Below are 13,412 nucleotides of genomic sequence, written 5' to 3'. Positions count from 1 at the left end.
GTCAGAAATGTAAACGGCACGGTACAGTAAGACAAATAAAACTGATTCTGTGTCTGACTGTTGGCATTAAATCCGTTTATTGAATAACACTCAATCTGTGATCAAAAACATTTAATACTGAATATTGAAAAATTCAAAAATATTGGGGGGGAGAGATATATCGGCTGGCCGATAAATCTGTGGGGTTCCAATATAAAATCAGCTAAGTTCACTCCAGCAAGGATAGAATAAGTAAATAATTTATTATAAAACCTAACAAAGTGAGTTGATAATATAATGTGAATAATAATAATAATAATCTTGGGAGGGAGGTTTTATAAAACATTAATGGTTAATGTTTCAATAGCCCAATCTTGCCAACCCGGGATTTACATTGACCTCACAGTTTAACTTCAAGAGGCTTACTGGATGGCCATCTCGTATAATGGCTACCATCTTAGATTTTCAGATGTTGAAAACCATTGAAGAACAACCCTCTGGAGAACAACCACACCAAATGTCATGTTTATATCATGATTAGCAGCACGATTCCTCTAAAATATTGATATTATCTAGACTGTTACTGATTGCTGAGTGCTCCTTTAGCTAGGACCCAAACTAGTGAAGGACAGGCGTGAGATTGCTGTCTCTTCATAGCGAGACACGTTATTTTTCTTTTTTTTAAGACAGAAAGTGCTTAAGAGGTTACAGAGGAAGTGTTAAGAAGTCAAGGAAGCAACTGTCTTGAATGAAGAAGGGCTGCTTTTGGACTTTTATACTGCTATTATCCTTACTTACCTTCAGCTCTGTTAATTTATATATTGTACTGTGGTGAAAGACATTTAATCTTCAGTATTCATTATTGTTGAACAAGTGTTATTTACTGACTGTACAAGCGTACATGCAATGTGTGTACCTTATCTGTGGATTTTGTCTCCCAATTTTTGTCCAAGGCATGACAAATGACAGGCAATATTCTGTTATGAATCTGTAGCTGTGCTTGTTTATGGAAGTATTAAACTCCTTATTGATTGTATTGTGAATTAGTTTGTTTCATTATATATATATATATATATATATATATTCTCTCTCTCTCTCTTCTGGTAACAAATGAAGTTCTAGCATATATTCACGCTGTCAGGTGGAAACCATGTAGGCCTATGTCCAAAACTGACTTCAGTAAATGGAAAGAAAAGTATAATATAGATCCCTATGATATCAATTCAATCTTTATTTCAGACCCAGGAAGATCCATATCAGTCACAATACAATAAAACAATACAAGAACAAGTAATAAAACAATACAAAAAACAAGTAATAAAAAATTCAAAATAAAAGCACAGAGCACCAAGCCTAAAAAATCAGTTTCTGACATACAGACATGTGCGCCAATGGTTCCACAGTCTTGATGAGAACCTGACAGCACTGCGTGTAGGGTCCGTTATAACAGCAATGATGTCATTAACTGACTCAGATGCCCTACACATAAACCTGTACATAAGGTTGCGTAGTACAGCAGAGCAGGTGGGAACCCCCACACTGACAAACATCTGGCTTGCACTGGAGCTTCTCGGAGCTCTTAACAGCAGCCTCATACAGTCATTATAGGCCACTGTGAGACGTCTGATGCTGCCTTGTCAGTGGTGTACAAAAGGATCTAAACAGAGATATCTTCACAGGTACAGAGCACATGCTAAATTTGCGACACAGCATGTTGGCTTGGGCATACAGCTTCCGCCGCTGTCTATAGATGTCCTTGTCATCTGTCATTGGAGATAATATGACCCAGATAAGTAATCTCGCTACATACATTTAGGGTAGAGCCAGCTAGATTGAAGTCAGGGAAGGTAGATTGTCTGTCTTCCCTACTTCTGATAATCATGATTTTACTCTTTTTAGCATTGTATTTAATATCAAAATCAAGGCCATACTGTGAACAAACACTCAGAAGCTGTTGGAGTCCCGCACTGTACGGACTAAATATGACCAAATCATCTGCATACATCAGGTGATTAAATTAGTGAGTCACCAATCCTACACCCAGTTCTACATGCATTTAACATCAGTGATAGATCATTCATATAAACATTAAAAAGACATAGTTCCTATGTAGTTAATATCTAGTCACAGGCTCTCGTTAATACTTTATTGGTTGTATATATATATATATATATATATACAAAATTGTTATATATATATATATATATATATATATATATAAAAATCTTTTTGTAAATGCTGTATTAAAGTATTTGGTCAAATATTCTTTACATAATTCATGATTCAGATTGAACAGCATATTTGGTCATGTAAAATAAAAGGTTTGATAAATTCCATTGCTTGGCTCAAAAGTATATAGTAGTTGAGGAGACAGTGCAAATGTAATCTTTACCCTAGTCTCGCTGCAAACAGTTCAAACATATTACTGTATATATGCTTCTATTCCTTGTTCAACTAGAACATTTATTCCACAGACCAAACATACTGCTAAAAACTGATGAAAGGTAAATCAACATACTTTAAAAGGATAATTCAGCATTCGAATTCACAGTAATAATATTACAATTTCAAAAGACTGCATTGTGTTCAGATATTATTTTGTATAAAACTGGAGCTAAGCTTGCCTTGCTGCTGACAGGTTGAATATAAAATGTAAAATCTGTTTCAGATTAGTGAAAAATGTCTTCGCTTAAAAAAAATGTATTAATATAGGGATACATTTCGGTCACTCGGACCAATATTCAGTTCGTTACTCCGATGCACCTGTCAGTCTCCGTAAGTGAGAAAATACTTTCTCACTTTCTTCAGTGTTTCAGATTAACAACCACAATAGCGCAGATACAGATGTTTGATAGGATTCAATCGGGGGGCTCTCTCCATTCCTAACATGTCGCCACTCTGACAGTGACTTCTTAATGTCGGAGTGGCAACACTTCCATAGAGGTTAAGGTTAGGGTAAGAGATAGGGTTAGTGTCTGTCGGAAAGGAGACATGTCGGAATGGAGAGATGCACCCGATTCAATCATATCCTCATAGCCAACTAATTGTGACTTATAGCTTCACAATTTTGTCTTTGGTGTGTTTTCAAGCAGAGCAATCACTTGGGTCTGACAGTCTTTGTTCAAGCCAAGTTGCACAGTGTCCAATACGGTGTCCTCTTGGCTGCCAGGTGTCGGCGGGCATGTTTGGCCAGGTGATCGCTGCGCATGAAACGGCTGAGGCACATAGGACAGGCAAAACGCTTCTCTCCAGTGTGGGTTCGACGGTGGCGAGACAGCTCGTCAGACCGAGAAAATCGTCTCTCACAACCCTCCCACTTGCATCTAAAAGGTTTCTCACCTGTTTGGACAAAAGGGCAAAGCAGAATTACAATACAGGCCGAGTAGGCATGTAGGGAGAAAAAAACATGAACCTTTGACCACATACATATAATATATCATGTCTCACCTGTGTGTGTTCTCATATGGGCCTTGAGGTGGGAACTCTTGAAGTAGGTCTTGCCACAGTCCTCGTGTGGACAAATGTGACTACGTATACGTGACACATCTGATTGGGATAGGTTGATTTTTTTAATTGCAGAGGTAAACCCTGGTGCAGGAGCAATTGCTGGCAGCTTGGTGCCACTAGGTGTCACTAGTGAGGGCTGGACAGAGTGAATGGGGACAGTGGGCTGAGAGACCAGGAACATAACTGGACCCTTTGCTACTCGAGTCCCCAAGAGGACCACCTGAGGACAAACTGTTGTTTGTGCTAATGTTGGACACAGTTGATGTTGTTGATACTGGGTATTTGTAATATCCGTAACTGGTTTGTGTAACATACTAGCTGGTAAAGCTGTAGATGAAACAGGAAGTAACTGTTGCTGTTGACCAGCAGTTTTGACCATGACAGGATTATGTACAATACTGTTGGTGAAAGCTGTGTTGGCAGGAGCAGGTGATATAGGAAGTATTTGGCAATGCACAGGCAGAGGAGAGACCCTGGCAGTGACAGCTGGAATGGGAGAAACATGTCCGGGTTCACTGGTTTTATGAATTGGGGATCGAAGGTTCAACTGGGTCTGGCAGGCTTCAGTAGGGGTTGGCAGAGTCACAGTAACATGAGTCTGTGAGGGGGCTGTGTGACAGACAGACTGCATAACAACATTCTCCTCAGAGTCCCTACAAGTCAGCCTATCCCTGGAGTCTGAAGTCGTATTGAAGCCATTTGCAATACATCTCTTTGTTCCTGAGATGGGCTTGATGCTAAAGGAGAGGTGCTGGACGTCTGAAGTGTGGCGGATCACACTGGTGGCCTGGCAACTTGACTGAATAGTGGTCCCCTGTACCTGCAGATGTGTCTCTTCTATTGACACTGAGCTCTGCTGTTGTGGATTTCTAGATGGCAATGATTGCTGTGGTGTTCTTCCTGACACTGAGAGGGTGGCCTCAAAGTTGGTTGGACTACTTGGCGGTGTCATACACTGAAATGAAATAGATGAACATGTCATGTATATCAGTACAATCACTTCATATGACTTCAAGTCAATAATGTTATCTGCATTAAAACATTTTATGTATAAAAATTGGTTATGACTTCTACTAGATCTGGTCCTGTTGGCCTGCACAGTATTCTAACATGCTGATTGCTAAAATCTTAAACACTCACTTTAGGACTCGGAAAGCATGGGTATAGTGGGCTTAGCTATCAAAAAATGATCTTAATTCATTTAGTCAGAAACAGTTCTTTTTCTTTTCTTTTTTTACGATTTGTTTTGGGGCTTTTTATGCCTCTATTGAATTGATAGAACTGTAGACTGACAGGAAATGGGGAGAGAGATGGGTCGTGCTTGGTCTTCCTCCTCATCACCACGAAAGCGTGGGGTGGCTCAAAGTAACTGACAGAGTAGAGCATCTTGCAATGGGCCTGCTGTACAAGATACACTACACCTCCAAGATACCCATGTACCTGACAAACTACTTCCTAAAGGTCAAGGATGTTCACGATCACAACACCAGAGGCAGCTCCACTAATCATCATCAACGTAGATTTAACACTAAACAAGGCTCTAACTCGTACTCCTGCTATACCACCAACATGTGGAACGCCCTTCCACAAGCCTTAAAGGAGAGCAAATCCCTTGCCTCTTTCAAAATCGGTATGAAAAGTCACCTTCAGGCGGCTGCTACCCGTGACTTGTAAATAGACTTGGCCCCCATGCTTTATACCGTATGAGATACTTAAAGTGTGGTTCCTGTGGAAATAAGCCTCTGCTTTCTAGGATCTCCTTTTAGTTGTTGACTTTGTACCAGTGATTTGTACTGTTATGAAACTACTTTTTTCTATTGCAAACTCCTAATAAATTCTTCAATCAATCAAAAAAAGCCCCCCCCCCCCCTCCCTATTTTTTCCTGCCTTTGTATTTGATGTTATGCTTTTTCTGCTTTTGAAATTGATGTTATCCTAGATAAAGTACTATGTTCTATCCGTCTTTTTTTCAATGTTATATGAGATACTTAAAGTGAGGTTCCTGTGGAAATAAGCCTCGGCTTTCTAGGATCTCCTTTTGTTGACCTTGTACCAGTGATTTGTACTGTCATGAAACTGTACTTTTTTCTATTGCAAACTTCTAATAAATTCTTCAATCAATCAAACACGCAGCAAAGGTTGTCGGGATCGGGATTCAAACCCACGACACACACTGTCAGGAATCAGAGCCTATGTGGTACCGGTATTTAGAATGAAAGGCAGTATACTGTATAAGTATAGACAAGCATATAGTATATGAGATTGCATACCTATTACCTATTAGCTATAAATGAGATTGCAGTTAGTAGTGATATTAGTAAACGTCAAGCTAGGGGAAATCTAGAATTAGGGATGAGGCCGAATATTCGGCACCGAAAATTTTCGGCCGAAAATGGCTAAAAATGCATTTTCGGTTTTCGGCTGGATAGCTTTTAAAACCGAATAGTTGAGCACCGAATAGTGTGAAGGACAGGGTCAGGGGTCCTCAATAGGCGGACCGCAGTCCATGTCCGGACCGCGGCACATTTCTGAGAAATCTCCGCACAGTTGTATCTGACGATCGGACTGACTGTGTGTGATGTGTGTTTGTGTGTGCGTGGGTGTGTATGTGCTGATTGTGCTCATTCGCTCAAACACATACACAGGCTCACAAGACACACCCCTACGCCAATTTGCAAGCCCACAAAGCGTTGCGGGTGCAACGTGCTGTGGGCTTGTAGATCAAAGGTTTTCCTTCCCTCCGAGTCTCCGACGCAGTCTGCTCTCCATGCTGCTCCCCCCCCTCCCCTCTCCTCTCCTCTCCTCTCCTCTCCACACACTCATGCCGCTCGCTGCCTTAAAAAAGTTGCTAAAACCTCTTGGAAACCATTGCTCCCACTGGATTAATAACTTAGAGATCTTCTACCTTTGGCTGTTCAATTGGAGAGGACAACAGCAACACATTAATATCCACGATGTAAGGCTCCAACTGCTTGCATTAGACGAGAAATGGTCGCGAAACTCGCGATGCGTGATCATGCGTCTTTAACAATGTGATGTGTCGTCGCATATTATTGCCAGCTATCCTAGGCTGTGTTAGGTTAATAACTATGACTCGTTGACCCTGATTTGACTGGTCATTTGACATAGTCAATCAGCACAGTCAGTCTGGCTTGTGCAGTACGTGTGTCAACTAACTGAATGTCAAGTAATCCTCTCCCCCTCACGCTAAGTTCCACTTTATTTTCCATTCTGAACGACAAGCCTAATATTGCATTTATGCTCTTTAGTTTCCAATAATTAAAGTTGTACTATGTAACTTTTTTTATAAAACAAATCTTAAAATTCTCCTAACTATTAAATCACAAAAGTTTTAGAAGATCCGCGCCGTGAATTTCAGCCTGTAAAGCCTTCTCTGTATGTAAACTGAGATCCTTGCCGTGGACCGGATCTCGCGCGAAAATTGCGTCATCACACTACCGGCCAATCACAGCGAGGGTTATACAACTGCCGGCCAATCACAGCGCATCTTGAAGTGGGGTCGCTATGGCAGCCATATTTGTTGTCGCCCGTTTGTACCATCCCTTCTCTAGGTAATTTCGCCTACCAGGCAGGGTGAAGGAGTCCGTATCTCTGGAATTACTGAACGCACAGGAACAAGGGACCCCTTAAAAGATAGATCTCAGCGAGGTGGAGGCAGACGCGGGGGTCTGAAGGTACGAAAAACGTCCGAAAGACGCGGACGCGACCGCGGTTTGCTATAGGGCTAATGACCACTAGTTGGGCATCTTACACAGTATGGCTTTAAACTATAAGCCAGTGTTTTATTGCTACACAATAAATGTAAATAATGTAGCCTACTCTACATGCATAAATAATTATCCATTCATCCATCCATCCATCTTCAACCGCTTATCCAGCATCAGGTAGCAGGGGTAACAGTTCCAACTGAGATTTCCAAAGTTCCAAATAATAATAATAATAATTAAAATAAACAATTCTAATGATTATAATAAACATACATACATACAGTACATACTGTATAAATGTATCCGCCTTATTTCGCCTTCGCCTTTTTTTCGGACCTGGACCTGTTTCAAAAAAATATTTCTGGACCTTCAAGATTTGTATTTGAGGACCCCTGGGCCCTAGATCATTTTGCAACATACAGTATGTGCATTTGTTGTTGAAGGCCTGGCTGTTACAGCCCTTGTGTTTACAATAATATTTTGTTGTAGGCCTAGATCATTCTGCAGTTTTAAGCACCTTGTTCTGATGCACTTTTATCTCTGTAGGATACTACAGAAATAGTTGCACTATTTTGACTTTGTTTTATGCTAACATTGCAAAGAGAAAATATTTTATTTTGTTATGTGTGCATTCAAAAGTGAGAAATAAATGTTTTATGGAACCATATGGTGATTATTATTTAAGCTAGGGTTTGCCATAATCAGGTAGCTTTACAACAAAGGTACAGCAATGGTACAAACATTTATTATACAAAATAAATTATATACATGTATTATTCGGCTATTCGGTATTCGGTATTCGGTGGAATGTTTCCAGTATTCGGTATTCGGTTTCGGCCAAGAATTTTGCTTTCGGCCCATCCCTATCTAGAATCAGAGCCTACAGTTGTGGTGGAGGTGGGGTGAATAACAGAATGAACATACCACGATTTTTATACCAAAAGAAACGAAACGACTATAGCAGTTTAGACCAATTTTAAACTAGGGGAGTTATTTTGGAGGTGCGCGGCACCAGTGGTTCTGGACGCCTGGTGAAGTAAAGTCATTTCCACTCCGACCGGATCAGAAACCCGGAAATGGTATAGATCCCTGGCTATTTGCAATCTTAGCAGTGGAGCAGCAGCACAGATAAGACAGAGAGATTGAGCGAGAAGTGCAGCTTAAATAGACCTCCTAATAGGGCAATGGTTCTCAAAGTGGGGTCCGGGGACCCCCAGGGGTCCTTGAGGGAGTTCCAGGGGGTCCCCAAGCTACTGTAAATGATAGTTAGGAACCAAATGGACCCTTATGGGTCTGTAAATCAGAGAGTGACCAAATGGACCCTGACGGGTCTCAGAGTTAAATTAACATTGATTTTACGATATAAATTGGGGTCCAAGAGATAGAAATGCCATTAAATGGGGGTCCGTAGCCTCAGGATGTCTGACTGTTAGAGCCATAAAAATCTTCTCTTATAGGGGTCCCTGGTATATCTTTTCAAGTGGCTGTCCACAGGCTAATAAGTGTCAATTTGGGGGTCCTTGACATGAAAACCACTGTCATAGGGGATGTCATGTAGGCCTCCCTCTACTCAAAGGTTATTTATGGCTTATTTACCATGAGAGAATGCTTGAGCTGAGCAGAACTTGGTGGCAGAGAGTCATCCTCTGAGAGGTCAGATGAGGGAGTCAGGGGTCTAAACTTGAAGCTTATGGTCTTCCAACGATCAGACATAGACATCATGGCTGTATCTAGAGTGTCCATATCCCCTGTATGCCATGGACCAGGATCATCAACCTGGATGCTTCTGTGTAGCCCCTCAACATTCATGGTCATAGCCTTCTCTGTTGAAACAGGATAGTTGACCATAAGACACTGAAATTATGTTTAATTTCTATGCTTATGTAATTGTATTATAAAATAAGATAAGTCATATGGAAGAATCAATCAATCAATAACATAGGGCAGGCTATATCTATTTGTTTTATTGTACTGTGTGTCTTGTACTTTCAAACCACAATAATTTGGAAAAAAATGTGCCTTATAAGTGTAGCCTACGATGTTGCAAAAAATGGATTTGCTAGTCACCAAATATTATTGACTAATTGATCATGTGGACTATTAGCCCTGAATACATGACGGCCCTATAGCCCTAGTAGCCCTATACATGACCGTTATGTTTCCAACTCAACCTGGCTTCTTGTGAGGTAGACAAAGAGCAACGGTTTGAGCTACAAACGTCAAATTTCTAAAATAAAGTGCTTACCCAGGTCTCATTTCGGTCAGAAATGATGCTGTTCAACCAGAATTACATACATTTAATAAAAAGCATTTTTATCCGACAGATTTATGCTTTACATTTTATTTCCTGGTTTTCCCATATCCCTCTAGTCAGCAGGGGTCTTCAACGTTTTCAGGCCGGGGACCCCCAAACTGATGGGGAGATGGAGCAGGGAACCCCTACCACCTCGTAAGGTGGGGGGGTCGGGGCTACGACATATTTTTTATTTTAAACATGTAGCCTACAAGTTACAGCGAGCAGGGTGGGCCGTACCACTACCATTTCTAAACATAGGCCTACTACTTATTAACTGAGAACAAATGTCAATAATATGTCAATAGCAATCATGTATTCAAGCTATTCAAAATGGATAGAATCATGATTTATTTTTTAACATATAAATGTGGAAAATGGCAAAAAAAAAGTAAAAAACATTTTTTGAAATCCTTTTTTTTTTTTTTTTTAAAGCAATAATTTCGCGGACCCCCTGCAGTACCTGCGCGGACCCCCTAGGGGTCGCGGACCCCCTGTTGAAGACCCCTGCTCTAGTGGAGACGAGAGTAAAGTGAACGGAGATGACGCGACTCTCCACTAGAGGGGGAAAACAGGATAAAAATGCTTTTTATTAAACAATCCGGGAGCGGCATGTAATTCTGGTTGAACGGCATCATTTCTGACCGAAATGAGACTTGGGTAAGCACTTTATTTTTGAAATCTCACGTTTGTAGCTCAAACCGTTGCTCTTTGTCTACCTCACGAGAAGCCAGGTTGAGGTGGAAACATGACGGTCATCAGTGCTATGTCCACTAGCACTGAATACATGACCATATATGTGTGACCAGCTGAGCTGATGCCCTCGCCTAGGCCAAAAGCACCCACGGTTGTTTACATAGGTGTCTCTTCCAAAAAAAGAAGAAAATGATAATAAAATAGAGACTATGGTTTTCCTAAATTAATACATAAATAAATACTTAGGAAACAGTTTACTTACATTCTTGCGTTGAATGGTGTAAACATAATGTACCCAAACATGAGTAGCCCATGTGTTCAGGTAACAGACTTGTCTTGGCAACTTTGCCTCTTGTAACTTGATGGGAGACTTGACTTGACTTCATCCTAGTAGTGAAGACCCATTCAGTTTGTTTCAAATTAGCTGGAAACGATGGGCTCGTCTCATCGATTGTCCAATCGGGGGTAAAGGTGTGTGTTAAGCGCGGACCAATGGGGACAGAATGAGTGCGTGATCAGAAGCTGATGGGATCATGGAGACAGCATGGTACACAACAGCATCAGCATGTGAAAAAATATCCTTCTCTGAGGGTCAGTCGGTGACTCGGTGTCGGTCGCAGAGACGCACACTTCCGAATGAGTAGCCTAATCACTGAGTCGATCCAATGCTAAACTCAACACACCATCCTCACACTGACCAAACAGCCTACAGGTTTTTGAATGTAGACCTTTGCACATGACAGTTACTGCTGTAGCCTATGCATATGTAGTGGCTATGAATTATGACACACAATGGGCAGACATTAACCTTTTGGAAAACAACAACGTGTAAATTGCCTAGATAATGGAGTAGCTATGGGAGACACAAATATATGTCCATTATGTCCATCCATCACAATACTAACAGTCTAAGAGCCCCCCTACCTGGACCTACTTGGACTAGTGTGGTTAGTTGTAACAAGTATTAACAATTAATTATTTTATAGTCAAAGATTAGACACGTGAATTAACTGAGCCTTTGTCTTGGATCAGCACCAGCATTTTTCCACCTTTGTGTTGTTCATTTGTTTAATTGTCAAATATTTGTTTGTGCCAGAAATGGCAGCAAAAGCTTTGAAGTTTGAAGTGAAAGAAAATTAAAAAATATATATACATAGCCTATATGTTTTTGTAATAGCAAAATCAGTATAGGGTTCGTTAATTCTCCAGGAAGTAGACTACAATTGCACTCAGCACTTTTGGCTATCAGCCCATTAGATTTTGAGATATCATGTGTGTATTGTGACCATAATCAGTAGGGTTCCTTCCTCCTCTGGGGAGATTAATGTGTGCATCTAGTTTCCACGATGTTTAGCCATCTTCTGTGCAAGTTGAAATTCTGGCTTAATAGTTGCACTATCAAGTAAATTGCATGTGCAACCCAGGCACAGTGCTGTCACCCTTCCTGTCAACTCTATGACATGTCACCTACAGAGGTTCTCTGGTGATAGCCGCACCATGGGTGACAATGCCGACAAACACAATGTCACGGACCACGGTGGAGAGCTTTGTGAGGTGGAGTGAGAGTAACCACCTCCTGCTCAACACAGGCAAGACCACTAAGTAGCTGGTGTTGGCCCACTAGTGAGGGACTCTTGTCTTTCAGTGTGTCCAATAAGATAAGAGATAATTATCACATCGCAGTCCTGTTGGTGAATTAATTTAATGGCCCTTACATGAGCAGTCATTATCAGATTTTGACATCCTTTATCCTACGTAGGCCTGAAAGGGTAGGGGTCAGTCCATTGGACAGAACAAGGTAAGCAGGGGCCTCATGCAGCCCTGTGGATTAGTCAGTGTCAGCTGTCTAGACCCCCGCCTAGGAGAGAAAAGAAGAACAAAAGGCATGCTGTTGACAATGGACTAATACGTACACACAGACTGTAGCCAGTTTCTGTGCAGGCCAGTGTTATTTATGTACACTTTTTCTATAATACACTGACCGAATATGATTGATTGGAATTGTAAATGATAAGTAGTCATATGGGGACCAGAAACTTGTGTTGACAGAGGGATATTGTCACTGTTCTCCCATTGTTCCACTACACATTCTAGAATGCCTGCTAATTGACAGTTTAGTGGGCCAGACTGGGTTTGCTTATGATTAGAACATTCTGAAATGCTGTTTTCTATAATGGGCTAATAGCTCTGCTCCCTAAATGAATAGCCTCTCAGCCAGGAAAGGCTTATCATCACTCTCCATTGTTCGTGTACTGTACCATGCCAGCACCAACATGCCAGCATCTTAATGGCTGTACAGTAGTGTTGAAAGAAAGTGTTGGATTGAGTTTAACATCACTGATCTGTCCTGCCTACTGCAGCCTGTAAAGATATGTCACAGCCAGCAGCGAGAGGACTTATTTTAAAGCCCTACTCCTCCGTAGTGATCATGTTACCTTACTAGGAATAAGTAAAACTTCTTGAGGAGGCATGAGTGACAAGAGCTGGTGCTGTTACTCTGATCTATGCATGGATAAGTAGAAAGGCTTCATTTAAAATTAATGGCATCATTTAATGCCAACTTTACAACCCAGAGACCTCTTACTGACAACAATTCACAATGTCCAAATTGTCAAAACGGTGGCACATGCCAAAGAAAATCTGAAACATACACCTACAAGATTCTTTCTATAAAAAGCTTTTAGATGAATGAATTGTTGGAAGCGTCTTCTCAAAACTATTTTTAAATAATAGACTCCCTTAGCGGAAAACCCAGTAACCTCAGTGCAGTGACATGGCAGTTCCCTGGTTGTGAGTCTTTTGCACCCATATTTAACTACATCTGATTTGATTTGATGACCCTCTGTCCACATTCCTAAAAATAGAATCTACTTCAAAAGGTTTGTTTGAGCACACTGTTTCAAAATGGAATGGGGATTTGCAGAGCAGTATAACTGGTTTCATTAACCCCAGGGTTGTGGGCAGATGGCAAACAGAACGTTTCCTAGAAGTAGGACGTTTCGTCAGGATTCATTTATTTATTTTTTATTGTTTTGTGTTTGGCTTAACACATGGCTTGTGGCATCTGTATGAGAAAGCACTGATTGTTCAATATACAAATGTAACTTTCAATATTAGATGTTAACAATACTGATCATTATATTATGTAAAGTTATTTGCTATTTAAAGACTGTTAATTACTAACTAATGCAAATATTTGTGTTTATTTT

General features: G+C 40.8%; 1 protein-coding gene across 2 annotated transcripts; it reads right to left on the bottom strand.

Annotated features, from left to right (window-relative positions):
• Positions 1-1,190: 1,190 nt before the first annotated feature.
• Positions 1,191-10,626, bottom strand: LOC308307472 (Krueppel-like factor 10). 2 transcript variants are annotated; one of them, XM_080752736.1, is made up of 4 exons: positions 10,466-10,626; positions 8,811-9,037; positions 3,427-4,441; positions 1,191-3,318 (listed from the first exon to the last, which is right to left on the bottom strand). In XM_080752736.1, exons 2-4 carry the CDS (start codon positions 9,027-9,029, stop codon positions 3,101-3,103), a joined length of 1,452 nt encoding a protein of 483 aa, XP_080608862.1. In that variant the 5' UTR covers positions 9,030-9,037; positions 10,466-10,626; the 3' UTR covers positions 1,191-3,100. The 2 variants fall into 2 exon arrangements, with proteins under 2 accessions (XP_080608862.1, XP_080608863.1); XM_080752737.1 differs by having other exon boundaries at positions 8,811-9,032; positions 10,466-10,613.
• Between the last annotated feature and the right edge of the window lie 2,786 nt (positions 10,627-13,412).

This window comes from Nannobrachium achirus (genome assembly GCF_963921795.1).
Source record: "Nannobrachium achirus genome assembly, chromosome: 2".
In the NCBI taxonomy this organism is placed as follows: Eukaryota; Metazoa; Chordata; class Actinopteri; order Myctophiformes; family Myctophidae; genus Nannobrachium; species Nannobrachium achirus.
This window is presented reverse-complemented; position numbering and strand designations above follow the sequence as displayed.